At 40.2% G+C, this 26,306-nt stretch overlaps 2 protein-coding genes across 7 annotated transcripts in view; one reads left to right on the top strand and one right to left on the bottom strand.

The window, feature by feature from the left end:
• The first annotated feature begins 1,329 nt into the window (after positions 1–1,329).
• On the top strand, positions 1,330–18,808 carry HIGD1C (HIG1 hypoxia inducible domain family member 1C). Of its 2 annotated transcripts, XM_059185353.1 has the most exons (5): positions 1,330–1,460; positions 2,003–2,052; positions 2,790–2,891; positions 7,208–7,342; positions 18,256–18,808. In XM_059185353.1, exons 3-5 carry the CDS (start codon positions 2,798–2,800, stop codon positions 18,318–18,320), a joined length of 294 nt encoding a protein of 97 aa, XP_059041336.1. In that variant the 5' UTR covers positions 1,330–1,460; positions 2,003–2,052; positions 2,790–2,797; the 3' UTR covers positions 18,321–18,808. The 2 variants fall into 2 exon arrangements, with proteins under 2 accessions (XP_059041336.1, XP_059041335.1); XM_059185352.1 differs by lacking the exons at positions 1,330–1,460; positions 2,003–2,052 and having other exon boundaries at positions 2,474–2,891.
• Positions 18,809–21,616: 2,808 nt separating this feature from the next.
• The window catches only part of SLC11A2 (solute carrier family 11 member 2), a 39,158-nt gene continuing 34,468 nt past the window's right edge, over positions 21,617–26,306 (bottom strand). For all 5 annotated transcript variants that reach the window (XM_059185346.1, XM_059185350.1, XM_059185349.1 and 2 more), the window contains one exon: positions 21,617–22,873. In XM_059185346.1, coding sequence (XP_059041329.1) covers positions 22,796–22,873 — 78 coding nt within the window. In that variant the 3' untranslated portion in view covers positions 21,617–22,795. The remainder of the gene's footprint in view (positions 22,874–26,306) is intronic.

The raw sequence follows: 26,306 nt of genomic DNA, 5'->3' as shown, positions 1-26,306 counted from the left end.
CACCCCCTAAGAATGTGCACACATGCATGCTCTTTCTAATAAATGAATCTTTTTTAAACATTTAAAAAAATAAAATAGGGAAGAAGGGAAAACAATTCCTTCTATTAGAATGCCAACTGAAAATTATAAAAAGAATGATGGATTTAGAAAATTACCATCTGGGAAACATATTAATTGATTCGGGCAAGGATCATCAATGGGTGCTGAAATTAATGTGTATAAGTCTGATAAATAACAATATATTTTTATAATACTGAAGTATCTCCTCACAAAATACTTATTTAGTATAAAGAGAAAAAAATGGTAACTTTACAGTAGAGAAACTGGCAGACAGCACATTTCCCACAGAAATTAGCAGTTGAACTGGTAGATTGAATAAAGATCACCCTCACTAACGCAGCTGAGCATCAACAAATCAACTGAGGGCATGAACGGAACAAAAAGGCAGAGGAAAGGTGAATTTGCTCCCTGCCTATGCCAGGACATCCATCTTCTCCTGACCTCAGACATCAGTGCTCCTGGTTCTCAGGCCTTTGGTCTTAGACAGGGACTTACACCATTGCCAGCTTGCAGATGGCAGATCATGAGACCTCTCAGCCCCCACAAACACGAGCCAATTCCTACAATAAATCTCATCTATAAGTATATATACATGAATACAGGCATATGTGTATGTATGTATGCATATATATCTCCTATTGGTTCTGTTTCTCTAGAGAATCTTGACTAGTACAATGACTAAGGAAATGTTCCAAGTTAAAGGAAAAGAGACTTGACAACCAAACACAGTATGTATTCCTGAATGAATCTTAGACTATGGGAAAAAAAGTTGTCATTAAGGTCATCATTGGGACCTTAACTGGTGAAATATGAATAAAACTTCTTGCTTATAGTATTACAGCAACACTAATACTCTGATTTTGACCATGGTACTATGGCTACAGAAAAGAATGCCCCAAATGCCTACAGAAGTTTTTAGGGGGTAGGGTGAATCAGCACGCGACTTTCTCTCAGATGGTTCTTAGGAAGAAGGGGAGAAATTTGTCTTTGGAAAAATGATAAATCGAATGTGGCTCAGTGTTAACACAAGGGAACCTGGGTGTCGAACGTGAGGTTCTGTGTCGTATTCTGGGAGCTTCTTTGTAAATTTGAACTTACTTGAAGAATTAAAGTTATAAGGAAAAAACCATGAACGCTACCTGGTCCTCTGCGCTCATCTTTGCAGCTGCAGTCAGAAAGAGGTGGTGAACCAGGACTTCCCCGAGGCCTCAAATGCTGGAAGGTTCGGGATACAGCGGACGCCAAAGCAGCGTCCACCACCAGCTCTTCCCAGGCTCGTGCTTCCGGTGCATGCGCAGGCGCAGACGCAAGGCAGCGGCTCACTCAGCACCTTCCTCCGCCCGCCTACCTGCCTGGCCCTCAGATTGGCCAAGGGTGTAATGACATCACGTCCTTCACAGGTGGGCACTCGTGCAGCTTCGAGGCTCTCCAGCAGTCACAGGTGTGAGGGCCTGGCCTCCAGGTGACCCCAGACAGGCCCGTGGCCCTCAACCCGGGATTCAGACCCCAGTGGGTGCCCTTCTTGCAAGTGCATATTCCTTAAAGACCAGACTCTTGGTCTCAGATGGCTAATAATGCCCACTGCCACCCAAGCCCAGTGTTGTAACAGTGGGCCCACTTTGCTCTTGATTTGGGGTCCTGGAGTCAGGTAGTGAGACTCAGAGCCATAGAGGGAAGTTGGGAGCTCCCTGTGAAGGCAGAGTAAAAGGAAAAGAAGTTCTTCAAAGACTTACTGGTTCCTTAATTTGAAAATCTAGTGTTTGTGGTCCAGGTGCTGTTACTAGTGAGTTTCCAAGCAAGGGATGTGGAAACCTCGGCCAATACCAGCTGGCCACACCCCCTTGGGGTGGGACAGCGTTGTTTCTGGGCTTTCCTATTGTCAATTAGTGGGAAATTGAACATATCCGTGTCCTGGCCTTACAAAGCCTCTTCTGATCTACAGCTTCCTGTGAAGGAACACCAGGACACAGCAGGTGGTGTGGTTTCCCAAAGGTATGGTTCTTATGCCACTTACCAGGTTACAATTTCTGATGAAAGCTGATTCATAGGATGAAGTCACCGTATTTGAGTTTTTAGATGAAAATGGTGGGTTGCACGGATAACGGACTGAGGTGCTTGCTAACCATGGTGATTGTGATTATAGTTGCTCTTGCAAGTTTCCCTCATTCCTGTGTAGACAAGGAAGATTATTTCCATTGTCTAGCATAGCATGTGGTAGGTGCTTGGTAAATATCTCAATGTCTTTATAATGCTCTGCACATTCTGAAGAATTGCAGTGATCACTCTCCCATCACTTGTAAATTTGGAGGTAATTTTGCCTATGTTGCCACTGCCATTGTTCTTTACAATGGCATTTTGTAAAAGTATTCTCTTACTGTTTGTGGAAGAAGTCCCAATGATTGAGGTTCCCAATGATCTCAAATGCTGAGCAGTGAAAAGAGACTGAATAACCCGTTTATGATCTGTCTTTATTCCGTATTCATGGAATCTGATTATCATCACCTCTCATTATCATCACCTCTCATTACTTTTACCCCTTACCCCAAACAAAATGAAATGATTCCATAATGAAAAGGGTGAAGGAAATATCATGTTTATTTCAATTGAGCAGACAGGCATGGATCAAGCAAATTGAAGACAGATGAACATATGATCCACAATATACTGGGAGAGGATAAATGGATTTTTAATGATTTTCAGCAACCACATTTATCCCCTCCTGTTACTAGTGAGAAAAATGTCTGCAGATAACCAGTGGTCAGCAGATGAGGAAGAAGGCCAACTCTCCCGACTGATCAGGAAATCTAGGGACTCCCCCTTTGTCCCCATAGGTAAGTACAATCCTTGACTGGATACTAGAGAACTGTTTGTAATAACAATGCATTATCCAGTATCTTTGAGGAATGAAATGTTTTCTATCACTTAGAGTTTTTCAGGTAATTTTATTTCTTTAACTCCCATTCATTAGAGGTCTATCTCAAATTACTAATTCCTAGCCACTCTAACTGGACCACACTGAATGAGCTTTAATACTTCTGTGATGACTCGAGATCATCAGCAGCATCAGCTTATTATATTGAAAGTCTTATTGACCGAGATTTATAGGGGTCTTTGTCCTCTAACTCCAACCTTTAAGTTCTTATACCCAATTGTTTACAGATTTTTCTGTTTCTTCCATATAATATTAAGTACAATCAAAAACTTCTGCCTCTAGTATTCTGTGGCATCAGAAGCTAGATACACAAGTTTAAAAGAATTGTGAGTCAATTCAGAGTAAGGAGGCTCTGAATGAAAGCCTAGGCTACCTACCTGTCTGTACACTTGAGAGCATGAACTTTGTGATGTTCAAGTTCAACGGCCCTTTGTGCTGGTTTCCTGATGTGTTCCAGAGGTTGAGGTTGATGGTTAAGTAAACTCTAGATTAAAGAAGTGTTATTATAATTAGACCTGGTCTTAGCCTCTTTATCCTTCCCCAACACAGACTTAGTGTGTTTACATTTGGAATAATACTGTATGTATCTGGACTTAAAAAAAAATTCTAAGCACCAATATTATGTTTTAAAACCTAAGCTTTCTGTTTCTTCTTTTGGATGCTTAAGCTAATCTAAGCATTATTATATTCTGCAGCCATGACTCTTTCCTAGTGTTCATTTGGTCTGGAAACTATTAAAATAATTTATTTAAATAAGACTTACATTATGTAAGTTATACTGACGTAAGTGATTAATTCCTTAAAACCTTCCCAATAGGTATGTTATTAGGTTTTCCTTGTCACTGCAAATCTAGCAACTTCATGTCATTATTTGCATATCAAAAAGAATCAAAATTTTACTTTATTATAATATGTTGTTTAGAATTTAATTTGATTAAAACTTGATAATAGCATCCATAAAAAATGGAAGCAAATAATATTAGAGTGATTAACTCATATTTCTAGCATTTTTAACTAGAAAAACAATTCATAGAACTAGATGCCACTTGAACAGATCACTATCATGAAGAGACATTAATCACTGTGCCTATCATAAATTAAATTATTTTTCCAGAGACATTTAGGGTGATTAAAGTAGAAAGATAAAAGTGTTTCCAGCTAAATTCAATTATATACAAACTACAGAGACACTATACGGAAAACAGTAAAGGTTCTGACTTTCATCTCTGAAGGAAACAAAACCAATTTAACTAAGAACAGAGCCTTGATTTGATAAGGGAAGAGAATCAAGTTTTTGCTAGATAAATAAATGATAAAATTTGAATATATATTGATGATTAGTTTAGCTATGGTTATTTTAATAATATCTACTATGTATTTCTTGCTGCAGGATAGTGTCCTGCACAGAGAACTTACAAAACATTTTTATTTATTAAACAACTTCCATCATTACAATCTATTTGTACTGTTTCAAACTGTCTTATGATCACTGTTAAGTCTGTGCATGCATTACATATATACTGAAGTTCTGTGTTGATCATTTGTTTTTGCTCCTTTCACTTAACATATTCGTGTGTACATTTCTGTGTATTAGCACTGCCCATACTTAATATTTTTTTCACAGCTATGGCAGTCGTCCCTCTGGGTCATTTCAGTTTGCTGTTATTCAGTTTTGCTGTTGTCCAGTTTTTCCTCATACATAGTGTAGCTTTGTGTCAACTTCTTGATGTTTCTCTTGCTTATTTCCCAGGAATATGAATTTCCAGAGCAGGAAGCACGTTCAGTTTAATACCACTTATTATATATTGTCAGCGTTCTTAAGATGGGGCTAAACTTACAGAGCTTTCAGCATGGTACCTGTTTGTCAATGTATCTATTACTGTTTTTTGCAGTTTTTGTTTGTCATTTTAATTTTTATTTCATTTGCTAATCAGCTTATAAAATATACACATAAATGCAATTATTCTCTTACTTCCATCTATTAAATGGATTCTGAAAGAATATATCCTCACCCACCCGTAGAGACACACGTGTGCCAACACAACTAATCAAAACTTGCTATCCTACATAAATACCAACTGCATGCTATATATTAACAACAAACATATGGAAACTGGGGGCGCCTGGGTGGCTCAGTGGGTTAAAGCCTCTGCCTTCGGCTCAGGTCATGATCCCAGGGTCCTGGGATCGAGCCCCACATCGGGCTCTCTGCTCAGCAGGGAGCCTGCTTCCTCCTCTCTCTCTCTGCCTGCCTCTCTGCCTACTTGTGATTTCTGTCTGTCAAATAAATAAATAAAATCTTTAAAAAAATATATATGGAAACTGAAATAAAAACATTACAGTATTCATAATCACTCCAAAGAAAATGAAAATGAAATCACTCCAAAGCTTACATACATGCTTAGCAAAACATGCATATAATCTGTATACTGAAAATTACAAAATGTTAATGAAAGAAATCAGAAAGGACCTAAATAAATGTGAAGACTACATGCAGTATTGTGTCCATGGATTGAAAGACTAAATATATAGTAAAGAAGAATATAAATACAAAGAATGTGTGTCAGTTCTCCCCAAATTGACCTACAGGTTTTGTGTAATACCTTTCAAAATCCCAGCAAGGTTTCTTGTAGGTAAGACAAGCTTACTCTTAAATTTATATGTGGGGGCGCCTGCGTGACTCAGTGGGTTGAACCTCTGCCTTTGGCTCAGGTCATGATCCCGGGGTCCTGGGATCAAGCCCCATATTGGGCTCTCTGCTCCACGGGGAGCCTGCTCCCCCCCCTCCCTCTGCCTGTCTCTCTGCCTACTTGTGGTCTCTCCCTGTTAAATAAACAAATAAAATATTTTTTAAAATTTTAAAAAAGAAAATTTATATGTGGGGGCGCCTGGGTGGCTCACTGGGTTAAAGCCTCTGCCTTCTGCTCAGGTCATGATCTCGGGGTCCTGAGATCGAGCCCCACATCAGGCTCTCTGCTCAGCGGGGAGCCTGCTTTCTCCTCTCCCTCTCTCTGCCTGCCTCTCTGCCTACTTGTGATCTCTCTCTGTCAAATAAATAAATAAAATCTTAAAAAAAATAAAATTTATATGTGAAGGCAGAAGTCCTAGAATGGCTAAAACAATGTTAAAAAAATTTTTTAAAGGATAACATGGGTGAAATCACTGTACCTGATATTGAGGCGTACTAGATCGCTACCTAATCAAGAAAGGGTGGTGTTGCTGGAGGGATAAATACACAGATCAACATGATAGAAGAGGGAACCCCCAAAATAGACCCATACTTTTATTATGCGAAGTCTTCTCTAGTTCTCTGTCAAAATATGGCATTTTGTCCTCCCCATTTTCTCTAAAGTCTACTTTACCTTCTTTCAGATGTTATAAATATGCTATTCTATTTTCCTCTAGTTTTTATTGATATTTTTGTTTTGTTTTTTACATTCAATTCTAACTCATGCAGAATTTTTTTGTAGGATCTGCTGTGAGATACACATTCAAATCAGTTCTCCATACTAAAAAAATTGTACCAATGGTATTTATTAAATAACTATTCCCTTATCGGTTATTTGGTTATTTTGATTTGTCATGAATTAAGTTCTCACCGTGTTTTAAATCTCCTTCTGGAATCTTTCCTATTCAGTTGATCAGTTTTCTGTCTTAGAGTCAATTATATAGGATCTTGGTTGTCACAGCAGTATCCTCACCCCGTGATATTTGCAGGGAATACGGAAATACTTGTGTGCTTCTGGAGTTTTCTAGAGTCACAGATCTTTCTGCAGCTACATACTTCTTATGCAAATATTCATACCTTTCATCTCATTAAAATTTAAGTATCTCATTTTATAGAAGATCAAAATTGTTACCACTAGATTTCCTCCTTATTTGATAAGGAGCAGAGAGGAGTAAAGCCAAACATTCGAAAGGCATGCATGCTGGGAGGTTTGGCTGGTTTGCTCACTGGCTCAGTGACTTGTCCCAAATAAAAGCCATGCACAACAGGAAATTATGCCTCAGGAACATTAGAAATTACTACACTACAGGATTGAGGTTTTTCTGGGAAGAGTCAAAACTGCAAATATTGAATCCTCTTATGTATCCTTTGGTATCTGTCCTGCTTATCTTCCAAGTACCGACCCTTTAGACACTCTTCTATTCAGCTCTCTAAATCTTGGGGATTCTAGCCTACTATTCACATAACCTCATTTTTTTAATTTACAGGAATAGCAGGCTTTATGACTGTGGTGTCCTATGGTCTTTACAAGTTAAAGTACAGAAAAGATCAGAAAATGTCCATCCATCTTATTCACATGAGAGTTGCTGCCCAAGGATTTGTTGTAGGAGCTGTGACTCTAGGTAACCTGCTTAATTTCTGTCTTATATTCAGCTGTCTTTGAGAATATTTTAATTTATTTTAGAAAATGAATGTTGGGTGGGGCGCCTGGGTGGCTCAGTGGGTTAAGCCACTGCCTTCGGCTCAGGTCATGATCTCAGGGTCCTGGGATCGAGTCCCGCATCGGGCTCTCTGCGCAGCAGGGAGCCTGCTTCTCTCTCTCTCTCTGCCTGCCTCTCCAACTACTTGTGATTTCTCTCTGTCAAATAAATAAATAAAATCTTTAAAAAAAAAAAAAATGAATGTTGGGTCAAGGTGATATAATGGAGGAAGAAGGGTAAGAAAGACAGTGAACCTCACTTGAAGTTGATTCCCTGTAAGAGGCTTTAGTCTCTTGGTATTTTAAGCACTGAAAGAAAAAAAAACAGTAGACAGAAGGTATAAACTTCCAGTTATAAAAGAGGTAAGTCCTGGGGAACCCAAGTGGCTCAATCTGTTGACTCTTGATTTCGACTCAGGTCATGATCTCAGGGTCATGGGATCAAGCCCCTCATTGGGCTCCAGCCCCACACTGGGCTCCTCACTCAGTGGGGTGTCTGCTTGTCGCTTACCCCCTCCCTGCCCTTGAATATGCTCTCTCTCTCAAATAAATAAATAAAATCCTTTAAAAAATTAAAAATAGGGGTGCCTGGTTGGTGGCTCAGTCAGTTAAGTGTCTGCCTTTGGCTCAGGTCATGATCCCAGGATCCTGGAATGGAGCCCTGCATGGGACTCCCTGCTCAGCGGGAGCCTGCTTCTCCCTCTCCCCTTGCTCTTTCCCCCTACTCCACCCCCCCCCCACTTGTTCTCCTTCTCTTTCACTCCAAAATAAATAAAATCTTTTTAAAAAATAAATAAATAAAAATAAAAAATAATGTATGTGGGGATGTAACGTACAGCATGGTGACTCTAGTTAATAATACCATTTGGTATATCTGAAAGTTGCTAAGAGAGTAGATCTTTGAAGTTCTCATCACAAGAAAACAATTCTGTAACTATGCATGGTTACAGATGTTAACTGACTTGCTATGGTGATCACTACATTATATGCAAATAATGAATCATTGTTGTACACCTGAAACTAGTATAATGTAGGACAATTATACCTAAAAAATTTTTAAAAGGTAGGGAGCTTAATTTTAAAAATGTAGAGAACCAGATTATGGGTTCTGTTATCTTGTATAGTGAAAGGAGCAGTGAATAGTTTATACCCTAGGTAACCCAACTAAAGCAGTGGTTCTAGACTCCAGCCTTTATCACTCACCTAAGTCATAGTTCCCAGGCTACATGAACAGCAGGTATAATTATTAATTTAGTTTAACTGGGAAGAATACATTTTTAGAGCCCACAAGCCTCAACATCTGTTCTCCTTTTATTCCTAGTCTGAGCAATGGGTAAACCTTTTTAAATTAGTCTATAAATTAAGCAATACTAAACACAGTCGCATCCAAAGAACAGGTGTAAAATTATTTGGTTAATACATCAATGGCTAAATCAGATAGTTCTCTCAGGAAGTCCACTTTGGGACCTAAATTATCTAACTTTCTTTTCGTCTACATTAATGAGAACAAGCCACCATGTTCCTAGTTCTCCTTCATGCTGTGCAGAGTAGAGTCAGCCTAAGCATGGGTCTAGGATTATGGAATGATGTGTGTGGGGCTTTGCATGTAGGGGGTTACATGGTTACATCTTATTACCATGAGCTGTGATATGCAGGTGTTGAACAAAATACAAGAAACTTCACTACAGAACTATAGTGCTCATTTTCATCAATTAGCTATTAGCAAATAGCTACTGAGCACTTGCTATGTGCAAGGCCCTGTGCCAGTCTAGAGATACAGAAATAAGACTCAGTCCCCACTCTCAGAGTGGTCAGGCTCCTTACGGAGAACGACCAAGAACAGAAGATGGCGGTATAAAATCATGGATATCATGACAGATAGCACAGGTTGCTCTGGAAGCATAACACAGAGGGGAGCCTTGAACGAGTGCGGAGAGTCCCGAGGAGGCGTCTCTCAGGATGTAAACTATAGGAGCCAAGCACGTGGAGGAATTAGGTAGGCAGAGAGGAGACCAGGATTTGAGACAGAGGTTAAAACAAAGGCACAGGAGCATGGCACCTTACTAGGACTGGACGTAGCTTGGTGTGGTAAGTGAGTCAGTCAGGGTTTGAGGAGAGAAGCAGAGCTACCAGCTGTAATACAGAAGGAGACATTTATTATAGGCATTTGGCATTATGTGATTGTGAGGCTCTTGCATATGTATCAGCAGCTGGGGCCCAAAGTGGGCAAGCACAAGATGTAAAGTGAGAGAAGCAAAAAAATCTAGAACTTGCAAGGATGAGCTGGGAACACACATGATGAACTGTTTGGAACCTTTGTGGATTTCTCACTATCTCTAAGCCTCTAAATTCGATGACGGCAGTGACCGAGGACAAGATGATGCCCTTCATCTGGGAGCTACTAAACAGGGACCTGGCCAAGGAATCAGAAAAGGTGAAGGAGGAAATTCAGCAGAAGCCACAGTAGCTGTACTCCCTAGTTGTTGCCCCATGCCAACGAAGGGGACCAGAAGATAATCAAATATGCTGCAACAGTGCCTTCCGAGCATAAAATGTATTTGGCTGTTGCTTCACTTCTGCCTTCTAAATCGTATGCAAAATGTCCCTTCTGCAGTAACTCACAGAATAAAAAGAAATGAAATCTGGAAAATGTAGTTACAGTTTAGCTAAGCTGACACAATACAAATTCACCCTTGTCTACCTCTTGTCAACCTGGCATCCATATACACCTCTTTTAATACACTTAACTTTGAAATAAAGACAATGGCAAAATCAACCATTCAATGTATAACCAAAAACATGCTAATTCTCTCCCAAAAGGGGACACAAAAATCCCTTTCTCCATCTTTGAGTGGTGTGGATTTGTCTTTGAGCAGAGTCCCATTTCCCTTTGATATCCTAAAGCTAAATCCTGAAATATAAGGATAATTATCATTAGCACTTCTTCCATTAGATGGTAGATAAATGGAAGTGGCAAATAAAAAAATCGTTAATGAATACACAAATGTATTCAAATCAAAATAAGGAAGAAATATTCATAGCTGTCAGACTTTGTTTCTATAACTGGTCGGATGGTCATGCCTGGTGTTATAACCATGTTCTAGCCATTTTATACTCCCTTTGCCTTCAATAAGCACCTTGGCTATTCAAGGTTATTTGACAAGGTTATGGTGACCCATACCATCATTCCTAAATGAAGGCCATTAGCCATCCTGCTTATATTGGGTATTGTTTTCCATTGTCTTTAATCACAGGACATGGGAGTACTAAAAAACGCCCCAGAAGAAATGCATTCCAGACACACACCTCCTTATCCTATTTGTATTCTGTAGCACTAACCTAATTTCCCCTTGATAGATCAGATCGATGTAATGGACTAGCATGATGTCCTGTGGAATGGAGGGATGATCAAGGTCCCTGCAGACTAGATTATGGCATAGGCTGGAGACTTCAGGCAGTCTTGAGACAGAATAGTGAAAGTATACTCTTGGCCCAACTGAGTGAACACACACTGCTTCTGATAGTTACTAAAAGGTATACAGGAAAAAAACAATCAACCAGATTACTAGCTGAAAACCAAATAGTAAATATGTTTATACCAATACACTCTAGCAATGAAACCACACCTGAACGGCAGCTGCAGTCAGAGTGATCAAGTTTAGAGAAATCCATTATCTTTGTCCAAGATCCACCTGTCTTCTGGCAAAAGAGGCATACTGAATGCCTGTGCGGTAGGAATCACCACTCTAGGATCTTTAAAGTCCTTCATGATGGTACTAATCTCTATAATCCATCTAGGAATGCAGTTTTGCTTTGGTTTACTCTGTTGGTAGGTAGAGGCAAGTAGAATGGCTTATGGTTGGCTTTCCCGACCATAATAGCTTTTACACCACAGGTCAGGGAACCGATGGGAGGATTCTGACATTTGCTGGGTTTGTCCATTCCAATTACACATTCCAGAACTGGGGAAATAATTCAGGGTCCCACCAGGTCAACTGACCACCTGACCTCCAGAAACTTCTAGCTTGGCTGGTAGAGCACCCTAATTCTCAAAGCATCAGTATCAATTCAAAGCCAATACTTAATAATCTCCCACAAATGTGATTATTTGCCATTCCTCGTGCACAGGCACTTTGGTGAGTGGTCATGGATCCCTTTAGGAAAGGCTAGATGGAGTATTTACAGTATTTATATTTTTGGCTGTATAACAGGGTCTTTTCTTAAGGAGATCTGACCTCTCCTTTATTCAAGGGACTCTGGGTCCATAAAGTGATTCAGTCTGAGAATTTTTCGGGGGCCATGGCTGTCTACAATGATGATTTAAGTGAGACTTCTACTCACCAAACTGGGAGATTTTCTGTGTATGCACTGCCCGCCACTCTTATGTCTAGGGATACCACAATCAGTTAGCCAATGCCAAAGAGCTTTGTGGCCTAGACTATGCTTATTACAGTTTGGTCTTTGCTGCCCATTATAGTACATCATGCTCTCCTTGTCTCTGTCGCTTAAATGATGCCACGTGGCCCTGCCACTCAGGATCCCATCATCTCCACTGAATTCAGGGAGCCTAGCAATTCCCACTGTCATTTCTGGCTTACAGAAGACAGTCACAGAACTCTCCAAGGATGCCAGAGACTCCCTTCACAAGTGTATTTCACATAGCCTTGGTGAAGGAAATAGATATATTTAGGGGCTGAGGGAGGAGGATAAGTCCACTTTAACATTCCAATCTCCCTAGGCCTTTGGATACCTTCCTTAATGGTGGAGTTTCTTAATCTCAGCACTACTGACATTTTGACTGAATATTCTTTGTTGTGGGGGGCTGTCTTGTGCATTACAGGATGTTTAGCAGCATCCCCAGCAACTATCAGGCAAACAGCACCCACCAACCTCGAGTGTGACAACCCAAAATGCCTATAGACATTGCCAAATTTCCCTGGGGAACAAAACTGCCCCCTTAAAGAAGAATGACTACCAATGCAGAATCCCTGCTGTACCCTGGATGTAAACCAAGAAAGCTCTGCATTCCAACTTCATTTAGTGGAGATTAACTTTCATTCCAAGTTTTAGTCATTCGCAGGAAGGAGTGCAAAGGAGTCTCAGTCATACAGGGGTTCAAGGACCCTATTTCACAGAAACCTGCCCATAGGTCCCATCCTAATTTTCAATTTTCCTATTTATCCTATTAATTGAATTAATTATCCTATCCTATTAATTGAAAATCATGCTAATTTTCAATTTTCCTAATCCCACTCTTCCCAAAGCAATGCCCTAACTTTGACATAAGAGATTCTGTGAGGTTGGGAATTTTATTATTGTTATGATTAGTCACCATCAGGATTAGTTCCTTTGTATGTTTTTCAGAAATATCAGCCTCATTGCTACGGGAGCTGAGTTTCTTTCTGGAAAGTCATAAGGCTTTCAGGTCCCTCAAAGCACCTGGATTAAGGAATTGAAAACCCTGAGTCCCTCATTTTGTGTTCCCAAGTTCTCCAGCACACTTAGAAGAAACCAGCCTAATTATTTTTCTTATCTCCACTAAATGTTCTCATACAGTAAATACCTGATCACCCAAAGCCCGTTTTCTATAGATACCTGATTAAGGTTTTCTATAGGTGACAATCTAAAAAGATGTTTTACTACTGCATGCCTTAGACTGCTAGCATCCTCTTTACTCCTGGAAAAAAAAAAAAAGGCCATTAATATCTTTAAATCCAAATCAGATCACAGAACCAATTCCAGATGACCCAGAACCAATTCAGAGAACCTACCCTCATGGCTATGCTCCTCTGGAAGCTTCTGTACCAAAATCTGTACCAGTCAGGATCAGAGAAGCAAAACTATCAGTAGTGATATATAAAAAGGGATTTTTTAATAGAAATATGACCCTAACCATTTTTTTTAAAGATTTTTAAAAAACATTTTTATTTATTTATTTGACAGAGAGAGAGATCACAAGCAGGCAGAGAGGCAGGCAGAGAGACAGAGGGGGAAGCAGGCTCCCTGCTGAGCAGAGAGCCCGATGCGGGGCTCTATCCCCGGACCCCGAGATCATGACCTGAGCCGAAGGGGGAGGCTTAATGCATTGAGCCACCCAGGCGCCCCGACCCTAACCAATTTTGAGAGCTGATTAAACAGTCCATATTAGACTGTTGCTTATGTTCCTAAGGCTGGGGCCTAAAGTTAACAAGGCAGCAGTTGGGAAGGAAAAATTAACTGCGATCTTCAAGGAAGAGCTGGAACCCACAAAGAGAAACTTGGGTCAGTCTCTTACTGACTCCAGCTTTGATCATGGTGTGACCTGTAGGAGAAGCTGGACCCTCAATCATGGAGTTCATCCACTGGCCTAGGAGTTGAAGAAGCTAAGAGGAGGAGATCCAGAAGTTGCTGAAGGATCTGTGGGTCTGACTGTTGTCCCACAATGTCAAGGTGAGCCAGCAGGTGAAGAGCAACAGCCAGCACCTGGCTCCCTGCACCAAGCCTTCCAAGTGTAAGAAGAACACAGCAGCTGCAGCTTCGACTTTCCCCTTCAAACTTCAAGCAAAATGTCTCTTACGAGCCAAGCTAACCCAGAAATATGCAGGGACAGAAATTCTGTCCCTGCAAAAAAGCAATTACAGCCCAGCAAAACTGATAGAAAACAAATCCCTGATCAATGTCTACAAGCTGAGGCGTTAACTAAAGGACACATTCAGTGGAAGTTTTAAAAAGGGGAGTATAGTAGTCAGGATAGCAGCTGAGAAAGGCGCCTGCCCAAACGCAGGCAATGTGAAACCGTTTGAACAGAGGGTCACCCTAAGAAAAGACAGAACAGTGGTTATTTATGGAAAGGAGGAGGTATGGTCAGAGAGGGAAAGCTGGGGGGCTCCCAAGATGCTTCCCATATTCTATTTCTTGACCTGCAATTCCAGGTCATTGCCTCTGCAACTGTCTGTTAATCGGGTCATTTAGATTGTGTCTACCATTTTCCATGCGTATTCTATTTCACTATGAGGAAAAGGAAAATGATTACAGAGGATTTGTAAAGCAGGGGTGAGAACAAAGGCAGAGAAGAAGTCAATTAGGTGATGAACTAGGTCTGAACTAAAGCAGGAATAGTAAAAATGGAGAGGAGGTGGATTCTAGAAACGTTCAGGACTCAGCAACTAAGTGATTGGGAGAAGGAAGGAGGGAGGAAGGAAGGAAGAAAGGAAGAAGTCAAGGATGATTCCCAGGCTTCTGGTTGGGGCAGCCAGATAAACGTGTGCCTTCACTAGTATAAAGAATGAAGAACAGGTTTGGTGGGAGGATAAGTGCATAATGGACAAAACAGTAATTGCTGATATTAATGAGTGTTTATGCTGTGCAACCATTCTGCTTTCTATATCACTATCTCAATCTTTTTTTGTAGGTAAACTTCATTAAGCTTTTATTTTCATTCCAGTATAGTTAACACGGCAGTGTTGTTAGGTGTATACCACAGGGATTTAATCTTAATAAGCACCTCCTTCACACCACCGGGTGCACCTTAGCACGCTCCTGTACCGCTGCCAACTGCCCACAGCACACCTTAGCTTCCCAGAGACTGCTGTTACTGCAGAGACCAGCCTCTAGGGAGTGCCCAGGCCGCCTGCAACTTCTAACTAACTGGCTATGAATTCAGGGGTTCCCAAAACTCCCTCAGGTTTGACATTTCACTAAAACAACCTAAGAACTCAGGAAAGCTCTATACTGACTAAAGTTTTATTATGAAGTATCTAAATCAAGACCAGGCAAATTGAGACACGTAGGCTAAGGTCTGGGAGGGTCCCAGACTCAAAGCTTTCTACCCTTTCCCTATGGAATCAGGGCATGTCAACCTTCCAGCACATCCATGTGTCCACCACTGGAGAAACTCTACTGAGCTTCAGCATCCAGAGTTTTTATTGTGGCTTCATTATGTAGGCATGATTGACTGAATCACTGGCCCCACGACAGAACTCAATCTCTAGCCCTACTCCCCTCCCTGGAGGGCTAAGAACCCTCTAATCCTATGGTTGGTCTTCTGGCATGACTAGCCACATCCTGAAGTAGGATCCTGAGAGGCTACTGTCGGTCATCCCATTAACATAAATTCAGGTATAATCCAAGGGGCCCATGAGTAACAAAGATACTCCTCTATCTGAAAAAAATTTTTTAAAGATTTAATTTATTTATTTGACAGAAAGAGAGTGAGAGAAAGAGAGAGCGCACACACACAAGTAGCGGAATTAGCAGGCAGAGGGAGAGGGAGAAGCAGGCTTCCCACTGAGCAGGGAGCCTGATGCAGGGCTTGATCCCAGCACTCTGGGATCATGACCTGAGCCAAATGCAGATGCTCAGCTAACTGAGCCACCCCGGTGCCCCTCTCTATCTGTGAACTTCTAAGCATTTTAGAAACTCTATTGTAGGAACTCCGAACAAAGACCAAAGTCTTTATTTACTAATAATCCCCTTTCCAGATAAGGAAATGGAGTCTTAGAGAGAAAAAAATTCTTGCTAATAATCACCTGGCTTATCAACTCTGGGGCCTGAACTCTTAATTTTGTATTATACTGACTGAGATGCCTATGGCAGATGTCTCCAAATTAGAGTACTCTTACTTTAGGAAATGTATAAGGAGATCCATGGGTATGCGGGAAGAAAATTTTTGGTTTTTTGGGTTTTTTTTGTTTTTTTAAGATTTTATTTATTTATTTGACAGAAAGAGATCACAAGTAGGCAGAGAGGCAGGCAGAGAGAGACAGAGAGAGAGGAGGAAGCAGGCTCCCTGCAGAGCAGAGAGCCCAATGTGGGGCTCAATCCCAGGACCCCGGGATTATGACCTGAGCCGAAGGCAGAGGCTTTAACCCACTGAGCCACCCAGGCGCCCCGAAAATTTTTTTTTTTAAAGATTTTATTTATTTGACAGACAGAGATCACAAGTAGGCAGAGAGGCAGGCAGAGAGAGAGAGAGAGAGAGAGGGAGGGAAGCAGGCTCCCCGCTGAGCAGAGAGCCTTATGCGGGGCTCCATTCCAGGACCCTGAGATCATGACCCCAGCCGAAGGCAGAGGCTTTAATCTGCTGAGCCACCCAGGCGCCCCGGAAGAAAATATTTTTATCTTAAAAACAAAAAAAGCTTTACTCATATATAGACTAGCCATAGTACATTTATATTGTTTATAAATAAATGAACACTTTGAGGGGCATGCTCAACTTATTTATGTATAATTCAGAAGTGTGGCAGCCACCTACCTATGTATGTGGAAATTTGACATATGGTGTAATGAATATATGGGTCTCACATTAAAAAGAGAGTTCTAGGGACGCCTGGGTGGCTCAGTTGGTTAAGCAGCTGCCTTCGGCTCAGGTCGTGATCCCAGCGTCCTGGGATCGAGTCCCATATCGGGCTCCTTGCTCTGCAGGGAGCCTGCTTCTCCCTCTGACTCTGCTTTCCACTCTGTCTGCCTGTGCTCGCTCTCACTCTCTCTCTCTCACAAATAAATAAATAAAATCTTAAAAAAAAAAAAAAAAAAAAAAAAAAAGAGTTCTAACTTGCTTACCAGTGACGCATTCACAGGTGTGAATGAGGTGAGAAAAGAGTTGAGATCAGAACTCCAGGAAATACCAACATTTAAGAGGCAGGCAAGAGGTAAGCCTTACCTGTGTCTAATAAGCACAGGGAAATGAGTTCTGCAGTTCTCTCTGCATCTGAAAATGTCTCCATAGATACCACAGTGCATCCAGTAAACATGTTTTTGCCTTGGATTTTATACATCTGTGATGGTTCTACTACTATTGTGTTAGGAAACTGTGCAGACAGCTGCCTCAGCCAGCTACAGGGTGCTCCGAGAACAACCTCACCCATCCTTTTTTCTCTGTGCGCTCCCTGAAGACAAGAACAGCGTCAGGGAAAAAAAAAAAAAAAAAAAAAAAGGCAGAAGGAAAGGAAGTAAAGAATTTAGGTTAGACAATGTACTAAATAGCTGGTGTCTTGATAATTGATGTGGACGGAGCAGGAGGTGAGCAGACTCCTTAACCTACTGTGGATACAAACACTTGCTGACGTTCCTGCAACACAATGAAACAACTCTACCCCTCAGGCTATTTCCCTTGACTACTTACCCGTCTGGAAGACCTCTCAGCCTAAACTTCTGGGAGACCTTTGTCTGGAAGACCTCTCAGCCTAAACTCCTACCTAATTCACCCACTAGACTGCCGACCTCTAGAAGCAAGGATTCTGTCCCTTTACCTTCTTTTCCCTCAAGACACTAAACACAAGGAGGCCCTGAAGAGAGGTGTGCTAGATTGAGATGTCTATTATTTCTATGTTATTATCTAGCCAAGTCTCCCCACTCTCCTTACTTTTGCACCAATATTTTAAAATTCAAATTCTAGGGTGGCATAGTGACATATTATAAATTTGGATTGAGATTTATATGGATCTTAAAGGGGTCTAACTTTTTGGGATTGGTTGGTTTGTCTGGAGCCATTTATATGATCCAAGCCAAAAGTTAATAAGATGGAAGACATTTGTTTGTTTCTTTTTTTTTTTTTTTTTAAAGATTTTATTTATTTATTTGACAGAGAGAGATCACAAGTAGGCAGAGAGGCAGGCAGAGAGAGAGAGAGGAGGAAGCAGACTCCCCGCTGAGCAGAGAGCCCGACGCGGGACTCGATCCCAGGACCCCGAGACCACGACCCGAGCCGAAGGCAGCGGCCTAACCCACTGAGCCACCCAGGCGCCCGACATTTGTTTGTTTCTAAGTTGAAGGACAGTTTTGGAAAAATACAAGTGGAAGAAATTCAGCCTTCATTTTCCACAGATACTGTATTGATATATATTTTTTTGTTTCTAGGTGTTCTCTATTCTATGTATAAAGATTACATCAGACCTCGGTTCTTCAGTGTGTCCAAAAAATGAAGCTACATCTAAGATAAGAAGCCTTCTGAAAACTATTCATTATGAAGAATTCTCAATATATAGCAAATTATACTGCAGAAGAATGAGACAGGATTCTCATACCCTTGTATAGTAAGTCTCAATTGTTTACAAAGTTGATTTCCAAATCAAAAATCACAGTCAACTCAACGCCTGGGTGGCTCAGTGGGTTAAAGCCTCTGCCTTCAGCTCAGGTCATGATCCCAGGGCCCTGGGATCAAGCCCCACATCGGGCTCTCTGCTCAGCAGGGAGCCTGCTTCCTCCTCTCTCTGACTGCCTCTCTGCCTACTTGTAATCTCTGTCTGTCAAATAAATAAATAAATAAATCTTTAAAAAAAAAAATTTCCTTGTTGTCTTTCAGAACCTAGGATAGGATTTTCTGACTTTTAGAATTTTTACTTTCTAGTTAGTGGCAGAAAATAATCTATATTATGCCAAACCAATATGAAAATTAGAATTTATAATAGTGGCTACAGAAAAATTATCTATATCCATATTAAATGTAATACTCTATTCATCACTTTATTCTCTCTGTGTAGGGCAAAGTAATTAGAGCTTTCATAAATTCTTTTCAAGAACAGCAAACAGTTATAAGAGAAAAATGGTCATGTTGTTATTTAAATTTGGTTTACCACTGTGTACCTTACTCTAATCTAAAAACATGACTATTTTGCCACAAACATAAATGTTTAACATTTAAATATATTTATGTATTCATTTTTATACTTCTTGAAACATTTTATAGGAGCACAAAGGTAAATTGCTAAAAAAAAAAAAAAAAAAAAATCCCTTTCCCCCAGATGGCAATTATGGGGGTGAAAGGAGTTAGTCTAATGCTATTGCTAATCTGGTCTGACACTAGAAGACACAGAAACCAAAGCAGACATTAAATGTTAACTATCTGTGACCTCAAACTCCTCATAACTGCCCACGCTTCTAAAAAAATTAACGAGACTTTGTTGAAGTCCCAACTGTTGTGACTCAGATCTACTTCCCTAAAACTCCAAGCCTGAAAAAAAAAAAAAAAACCAAAATGAAAAAAGTATTCACTGAAATAAAATCAAGAACGTACTATAAAATGATCTGTGATGGTGATTTCCTTTTCCTTGATGTCTCCTGTAGTGGACGGTTAATCTGACAGCAAGGTGAAGTCTAGTATTTGGGAAAGGAAAAGATGTAAGAATATCTGAAAATACGTCTGCATTCCAGATACTAACCCATTGTTCTGTGTATTATATACACTACTCTCCATTGGCACGGGTAGTAATTTTTAAAATTGTCATCTACCTATCAGGAGGCTCTTCTAGTACCTGTTTTGGTCAACACTGTCCTCTTTGGAAAATAGGCAAGGAAGAATCCAATTACTTTATTCCACTAAATAGTCCAGAGCTAGATCTACTATGTTCCATGGAGGTTAGGGAAATTGAGAACAGCTGGCATAGAAACATCATCCTTCAAGATGATTACATAATGAAAAGATATTTCTAATCAGGCTACTGAAAAGATTCTACTCTCTAAATATAGACTCTACATTAAAAATAGACTTAAGGGGGTGCCTCAGTGGCTTAGTTGGTCCAGGGTCCTGGGATGGAGTCCCACATTAGGCTCCTTGCTCAGCAGGGACTCTGCTTCTTCCTCTGCCCCTTCCCCTCACTATACTCTCTCTTCTCTCAAATAAATAAATAAATCTTTAAAAAATAAAAATAGACTTAAGTGTTTAATTAGAAATGGGCTTTTCTCATAAAACCCAGTAGGTTCCAGAATTTATTAATTTTACTCTGAGAGAACTTCAGTGATATATTTATTGCTTGAAAAAAGAAATGCAAGGTATTTATTTACTAAGAGTAGCTATGCATGAGAACTCACAAATTGTGTTTAAATTAAAATGGAAAATCATCTACGGGCACCTGGGTGGCTCACTTGGTTAAGCATCTGCCTTCAGCTCAGGTCATGATCCCAGGGTCCTGGGGTCAAGTGCTGCATCAGACTCCCTGTTCAGTGGGGAGCCTGCTTCTCCCTCTCCCACTCCCTCTGCTTGCACTCTCTCTCTCTCTCCCTCTCTCTCTGTCAAATAAATAAATAAAATCTTAAAAAAAAAAAAAAAGGAAAAGAAAAATCCAGATTTGTAAATCATAAATTAGAGAATTATTAAATGTTCCTCACTTAGAAAAGAAGTATACCCCAGACTCCCTCTTTAGAAATCAGTCTCTTCTACTGGTTTTAGCATAACTCAGATTATCAAATTTTTTTATTATAGGAGTTATATGACCTGATCGGTATACTTTTAAACTTTTGTACACTTGAGTCTCTTCCTAGTAACATATAGCTAAAGGAGGGAGATGAGTTAAAGAATCCCCCAAGTGCTTCGTCTCTGTTTAACTGAGCACCTCATCCTTTTAGGAGTGGCAAAACAGGAGTTTTAAAACCTTTTTTTTTTTCCTCCTAACACTCACTAGTAATGAAACTGAATTGCCCAGGAAGGGAGGAAAATCTAAATTGGTCCATCTAGAGTTCTTATCTGTGTATAAAGAATCTAAAATACTGAAACTCATTTTAAAAATCTCTTCTTCAAGTGAAAGCTGTTAATTGATGCTAATTCAGTTTCATTTTAAGATTGGAAGGATGCTAACCTACAGCATAAGGACACTACTCTTACCAGAAGTTTCAAGGGCCCCTGATAGAGAAACGAGAGAATTTTATTTATTTATTTATTTATTTAAAGATTTTATTTCTTTACTTGACACAGAGAGACAGCGAGAGAGGGAACACAAGCAGGCAGTGTGGGAGAGGGAGAAGCAGGCTTCCCACAGAGCAGGGAGCCCGATGCAGGGCTCGGTCCCAGGACCCCAGGATCATGACCTGAGCCAAAGGCAGAGGCTTAACCGACTGAGCCACACAGGGGCCCCAAGAATTTTAAAGTATCATCATAGAAAACTTTCCACTTGGAGGGCCAGGTCTTTATAAATGAAGATAAGGAATGTCTGGATTTAACAAAAAACAACGTACTGAAAAGCACTAACTTTTAAAATAAGACAAATGAGATATTTACCTTTTGAAGCTGAAATAGGAAGATAATGCTCAAAGTCATACAAAAGCTGCAGTATTTGCAAACACAATGCCTCTGTGGCTAGAAGGAAGTGAAGGAGTGTGTGTGCTGTCCCGCAGTATAGTCCATGGAGATGGACAGCTGCCATTCATTCCAGCCAACTGCAGTTCCATGCAGGAATATGACCCAGTGTTGAAAATCTCCTTTTCAATCAGATAATTATGCAAAATCTTTCAATTTTTAAGTATCAACTTTTTTATTATAAAAATCTTAAGGAAAAAAGTCCTAGTTAAGAAAAGGGGTCAAAAAGAATCTATAACCCACATGTAGACAGGCAGTTTATGACATGAGAACTGGTCCTAGTCTAGTTCTAATCTCTTATTACTTGGTATAAATATCTCACAATAAAATGCTTAGCATTCAGGGAAATTCAACATTAGAAATATTAGCCATTCCTGGAAACAGACTTTGGACCCAGAAATGGTGTTTGGCGTTTTTATGGGAAAATGGGAAGAAAACACATGGTAGGACTCTAAACATTAGAAAGAAAACAAATAGGTCCATCAACATCTTTATAAAAGTAAATGTTAGAAGTTTCTTCTTTTTATACCTAAAAACCTGAATGGTAAAATGGGCTGAGTTACAATGTCACATGGAAAACTGATCATTGGTTATAGCATGGTTTCTGAATCTTATTACAAGGTATTAAGCTCTTTGGAAAATATCATCATTCCTCCAGTAAGATTTCAAGAAAAGCAACAGAGAGAATTATAATTAAGAAGCACATCAATAACCAGGACCAAATATGAATGCTGAAAAGAAGAAATGTTTTCCTTAGAAATGATGTGCTGGTATGAAGTAGTCGCTAAGGGTCTGGTCGATTAAAACTGACATGTAATTTAACCGGCCATAGTCAAGTATCACTTTAAAAGGTAAGTTAATTTGACCAGGTCATTCCAAAAAAGAGCATTACTCCCTCTCCTTTCTCACCTGTGACCCAGATAAAACAAATATCTGATTTATCTGAATACTGTCTTTGAAAAAAATAAGACCTATCAATTTTATATAACCTTAAAACTCTACCCAAACTGATATGTTCAGGTTTACATAAATATATACACATATATATTTTTAAATGCCAGAAGTCAAGACACAAGCCCATAGGGTGTGTGGCCACAAGAGGCCAATCATTGAGCTCTGGCTATTGTAGGACAGGGGAGGCGGGTGGGTCTCTGTCCTACACTTAACAGCTGTCAGCTTTTAATGTCCTTTCCCATGAGGAAATCTTTACCTTTTGTTCAAAACATCTGAACAAAACTCACCTCTGAACTAACAGAGATATGTTAACAGGACACCTGGCACAAAAGGATTAAGACAAAGTAGTTCTTATACAGTCTCGCGGGCTGTCAGTCATCTAGACACAAGTGAGTCGGCATCCACTGTGTTCAGAAGGTAGAGTTCAGGCTGAGCCGTCAATCCCAGATGGTACTAAGGACAAAAAAAACGGAAAAGAGTTAGACTCATTTGCCAGTATTTATTTATTTATGTAGAAAGATTTTATTTATTTGACAGAGAGAAAGAGCACAAGCAGGAGAGAGTGGCAGACAGAGGGAGAAGCAGGACCCCCGCTGAGCAGGGAGGGGGGGTGGTGTTCTATTCCAGGAGGACCACAGCCGGCTTGGCAAAGCCCGAGGCAGACACTCAATGGACTGCTGAGCCACGTAGGCGCCCGTGATTTGCAAATATTTAAATATTGTAACTGGTGCATGAGGACCTATAATCAGCACATCAAAAGATGCTTTTTTCCAGTACTACTATATTGGTTTTTATTTCAGAAAAGAAATGGCTTGCAGATAGATACATGAATGGTTTATGGCACATAAAATAGCTAGGTACTGAAATAGTTAAGAATTGAGGTAGTGCCAAATGCCCTCAGCAAAATTTGCACTTTGACTATTCTTCTGACACACTTGGCTGCTGCTGGATTTTTTTTTTTAAGATTTTATTTATTTGACAGAAAGAGAGAGCACAAGCAGGGGGAGGGGTGGAGGGAGAGGGAGAAGCAGGCTCCCTGCCAGACTCCAACTCTGACTCTGTGGCTGGATCCCAAGACCCCAGGATCATGACCTGAGCTGCTTAACTGACTGAGCCAACCAGACAACCCAGGATGGCTACTTCTGATAAGGACATTCAGAGCCAACACACCAAGTGCTTTTGTATTCTGGTACTGTTTTAGAAATCAAATAAATTCTAAATAATGAAAATCAAATATTAGAATGAAATATGAATTCTAAATTATTAGAATTAAACACTAATTCTAAACCCTGAGCTCAGTCTAAATCCTGAACCATATTATCCAGGCTGGCCTCATGATCTTTTGGCACCTGAGCAGAGAACAGCCTTTCATTTAAAAAAAAAAAAAAGTGCTGAGAGAGGGAAATGACCTATGGGTCTCAAATGTTTGTCAGGCTGAACTGAAATTACTTGGACTGCTTTTAAAATATGGCCAGACCGCCTTCCTGGAAACCTGAATCCCTATGGTTTATTTTGTTTTGAAGTAGGCCCCACACCCAGTGTGGAGCCCTGTACCGGGCTTGAACTCTTGACCTTGAGATCAAGAGCTGAGCTGAGATCAAGAGTAGGATGCTTAACTGAGACACCCAGGCAACATCCCCCTTTATTTTCTGAATCCCTATTGTTTGAGATCTGTGAAGTTATTGCTTACTCCTTTTCTCTCCTCTACATACACTGAGACAATCACTGAATCTCATTTTAGCCTTACTGTTATTACTTAGGGTTTTAGGAAAGTTATCACCCCTTGGCATCAACAGCCTGTATATTAATGCAGAATGTAGACTATAAATCCATAGAAGGAAAACATCCCTATTATAGTATAGTGGAAAAGTTACCAGAGTTGGGTTCAAACGCCAATTCTGCTACTTGAGAGGAGCAGACCTTGAGCAAGTTCATGTACACTTCTGGAGCCTTATCCTACTTATTTGTAAAAATAGGAATAAATGCTACATTTGAGAATACCAAGTACATTAATACGCCGTTAGTCTTCAACAAATGTAATTTTTTAATGTATTACAAATTGTCCCGTATACCTCATAGGCTTGTGATGGCTGTGTGAAGATGACCCCAGATGAAGCCCAAGATAAAACTGTTCTAAGAACAGTGACTAAGAGTGGCCTCGGGGCAGAGAGACAACTCTTCAGACAAGCCTCCTTATTCATTTCAGGGTCTTACATCTCAGGTTGGTAACCAAGAGCGATTGTCATATACACTATAAATTCACTGCAGCCTTTTCACAAGAGCTGAGGTGGTGGGCTTCCTCATTATGTAGTAGGCAAGAGTGGCATTATTAGTCCTGTGATCCCCAGAGTCACTCAGATGACTTACTAGACAAAACCTCCTCATCGGAGAAGTTTGTCATATTGCTCTGAGACACTGAGAAATGGGGCCAAATGACCCAGGAGTAGGCTAAATACTGTCAGGGGCAGAGAGGTAGTGCAAATGAGTAAGCTTAATAGTTCTTAGCTACTATTGAGGTAGAATCACAGAGGGCCATGGCCTATTTTCTGTGCTTACCAAAAAGCATTCGAAGTTGTTTCAAATATAGCAAAGGTCAAACAAAATTAGTCTACCAGCTGGCAAATGGTGAGCTGAAACATATTCTATCACTAATTAGAGTATCACACAAATGCTTTGATATGTTCCTGGTCCTGCCAAACACCCAGCTTGGTGTCTTAACCCTGCACAAAATGTGTACTATGTATTATATAGCATGGTTTGGGAATGACAGTGTGGGCTCTGGAGTTAAGCTATTCAAGTCGAAATGCCCATTGCCTATTCACCAGCGATGTGATGTGGGGAAGTTACTTTTTGGCCTTTCAGTTGCCTTATCAATAAAGAGACGGATCCTCTTGTTGTTAACAATTAAACGAGGTCATAAGAGTGCTCAGACCAGGACTAGCACATGGTAGTGGTTTTTAACATTCATAAAAGCTAAGATGCCAAGAGAAGCGGATACATTTAGATGCACTGGTCCTGTCCAATAAAGGAGCAGATAGCATTCCAGAGGGCGGAGCTAAAAGAAATGTCTCAAATCAGATCTTCAAATTGTTGCCTCCTAGTTTAGTTCTGAATTTAAACCCAGGTTAAGAAGGGAGAGCTAAATGAGGCAGGACAACATGGAGAACAAAATTTCCAGATTACTTCTATCGTGTTTCAGTATCTGTCTCCTGTAAGAGACACAGGAAAAGCTTACAACAGAGAAAGGGAAAATACAGTTCTGTACCAACCTTGGGATAAATGAAGTGCTGACTTAAATTTTCCTGTTGTTTATATGGTGACAGGAACTGCAGTTTACTATGCCTGAGCTTTGTCTTTGTTTTACTAAATGGTGCCAGTTTTTCCATTTATATCAGTTCTGCCAAAATGCTTTCAGTTTTTAAGCTAAACAATTTTGGTTTCTCTTTTCAAATACTCATACTTTTTATTGGCATCATACATACGGAACATAAAAGCTTACTTCAATGGCGAAACAAGACTACAGATAGAAAAATGTTCAACTCAGGGCAAAGAAATGCAGAATAACAATTTTTTTGGACTTTAAGTATTGCAACGATGTGACCTTTAGAAGCAACAAAACTATGTGACTAAGTGGGTAAACTGGTATGACTGTTTGGTGTCTGGAGTCCTGAAAGTCTTCTCAGGACTAAACCTATTTGCACCTCCATCCCTTTAGAAGAGAAAATCACTAACAATGTGGGCTTAAAATGTCATCTAGGTGGCGGCTGATGTTGCAGTATCTCGGAAGTATTTTCTTTTCTTTTCTTTTTTTTAAAAGATTTTATTTATTTATTTGTCAGAGAGAGTGAGCACAGGCAGAGAGGCAGGCAGAGGCAGAGGGAGAAGC

Source organism: Mustela lutreola, chromosome 8 (assembly GCF_030435805.1).
Source record: "Mustela lutreola isolate mMusLut2 chromosome 8, mMusLut2.pri, whole genome shotgun sequence".
Lineage (NCBI taxonomy): Eukaryota > Metazoa > Chordata > Mammalia > Carnivora > Mustelidae > Mustela > Mustela lutreola.
Note: the sequence above shows the minus strand (reverse complement) of the source record. Positions and strands in the feature narration are given on the sequence as shown.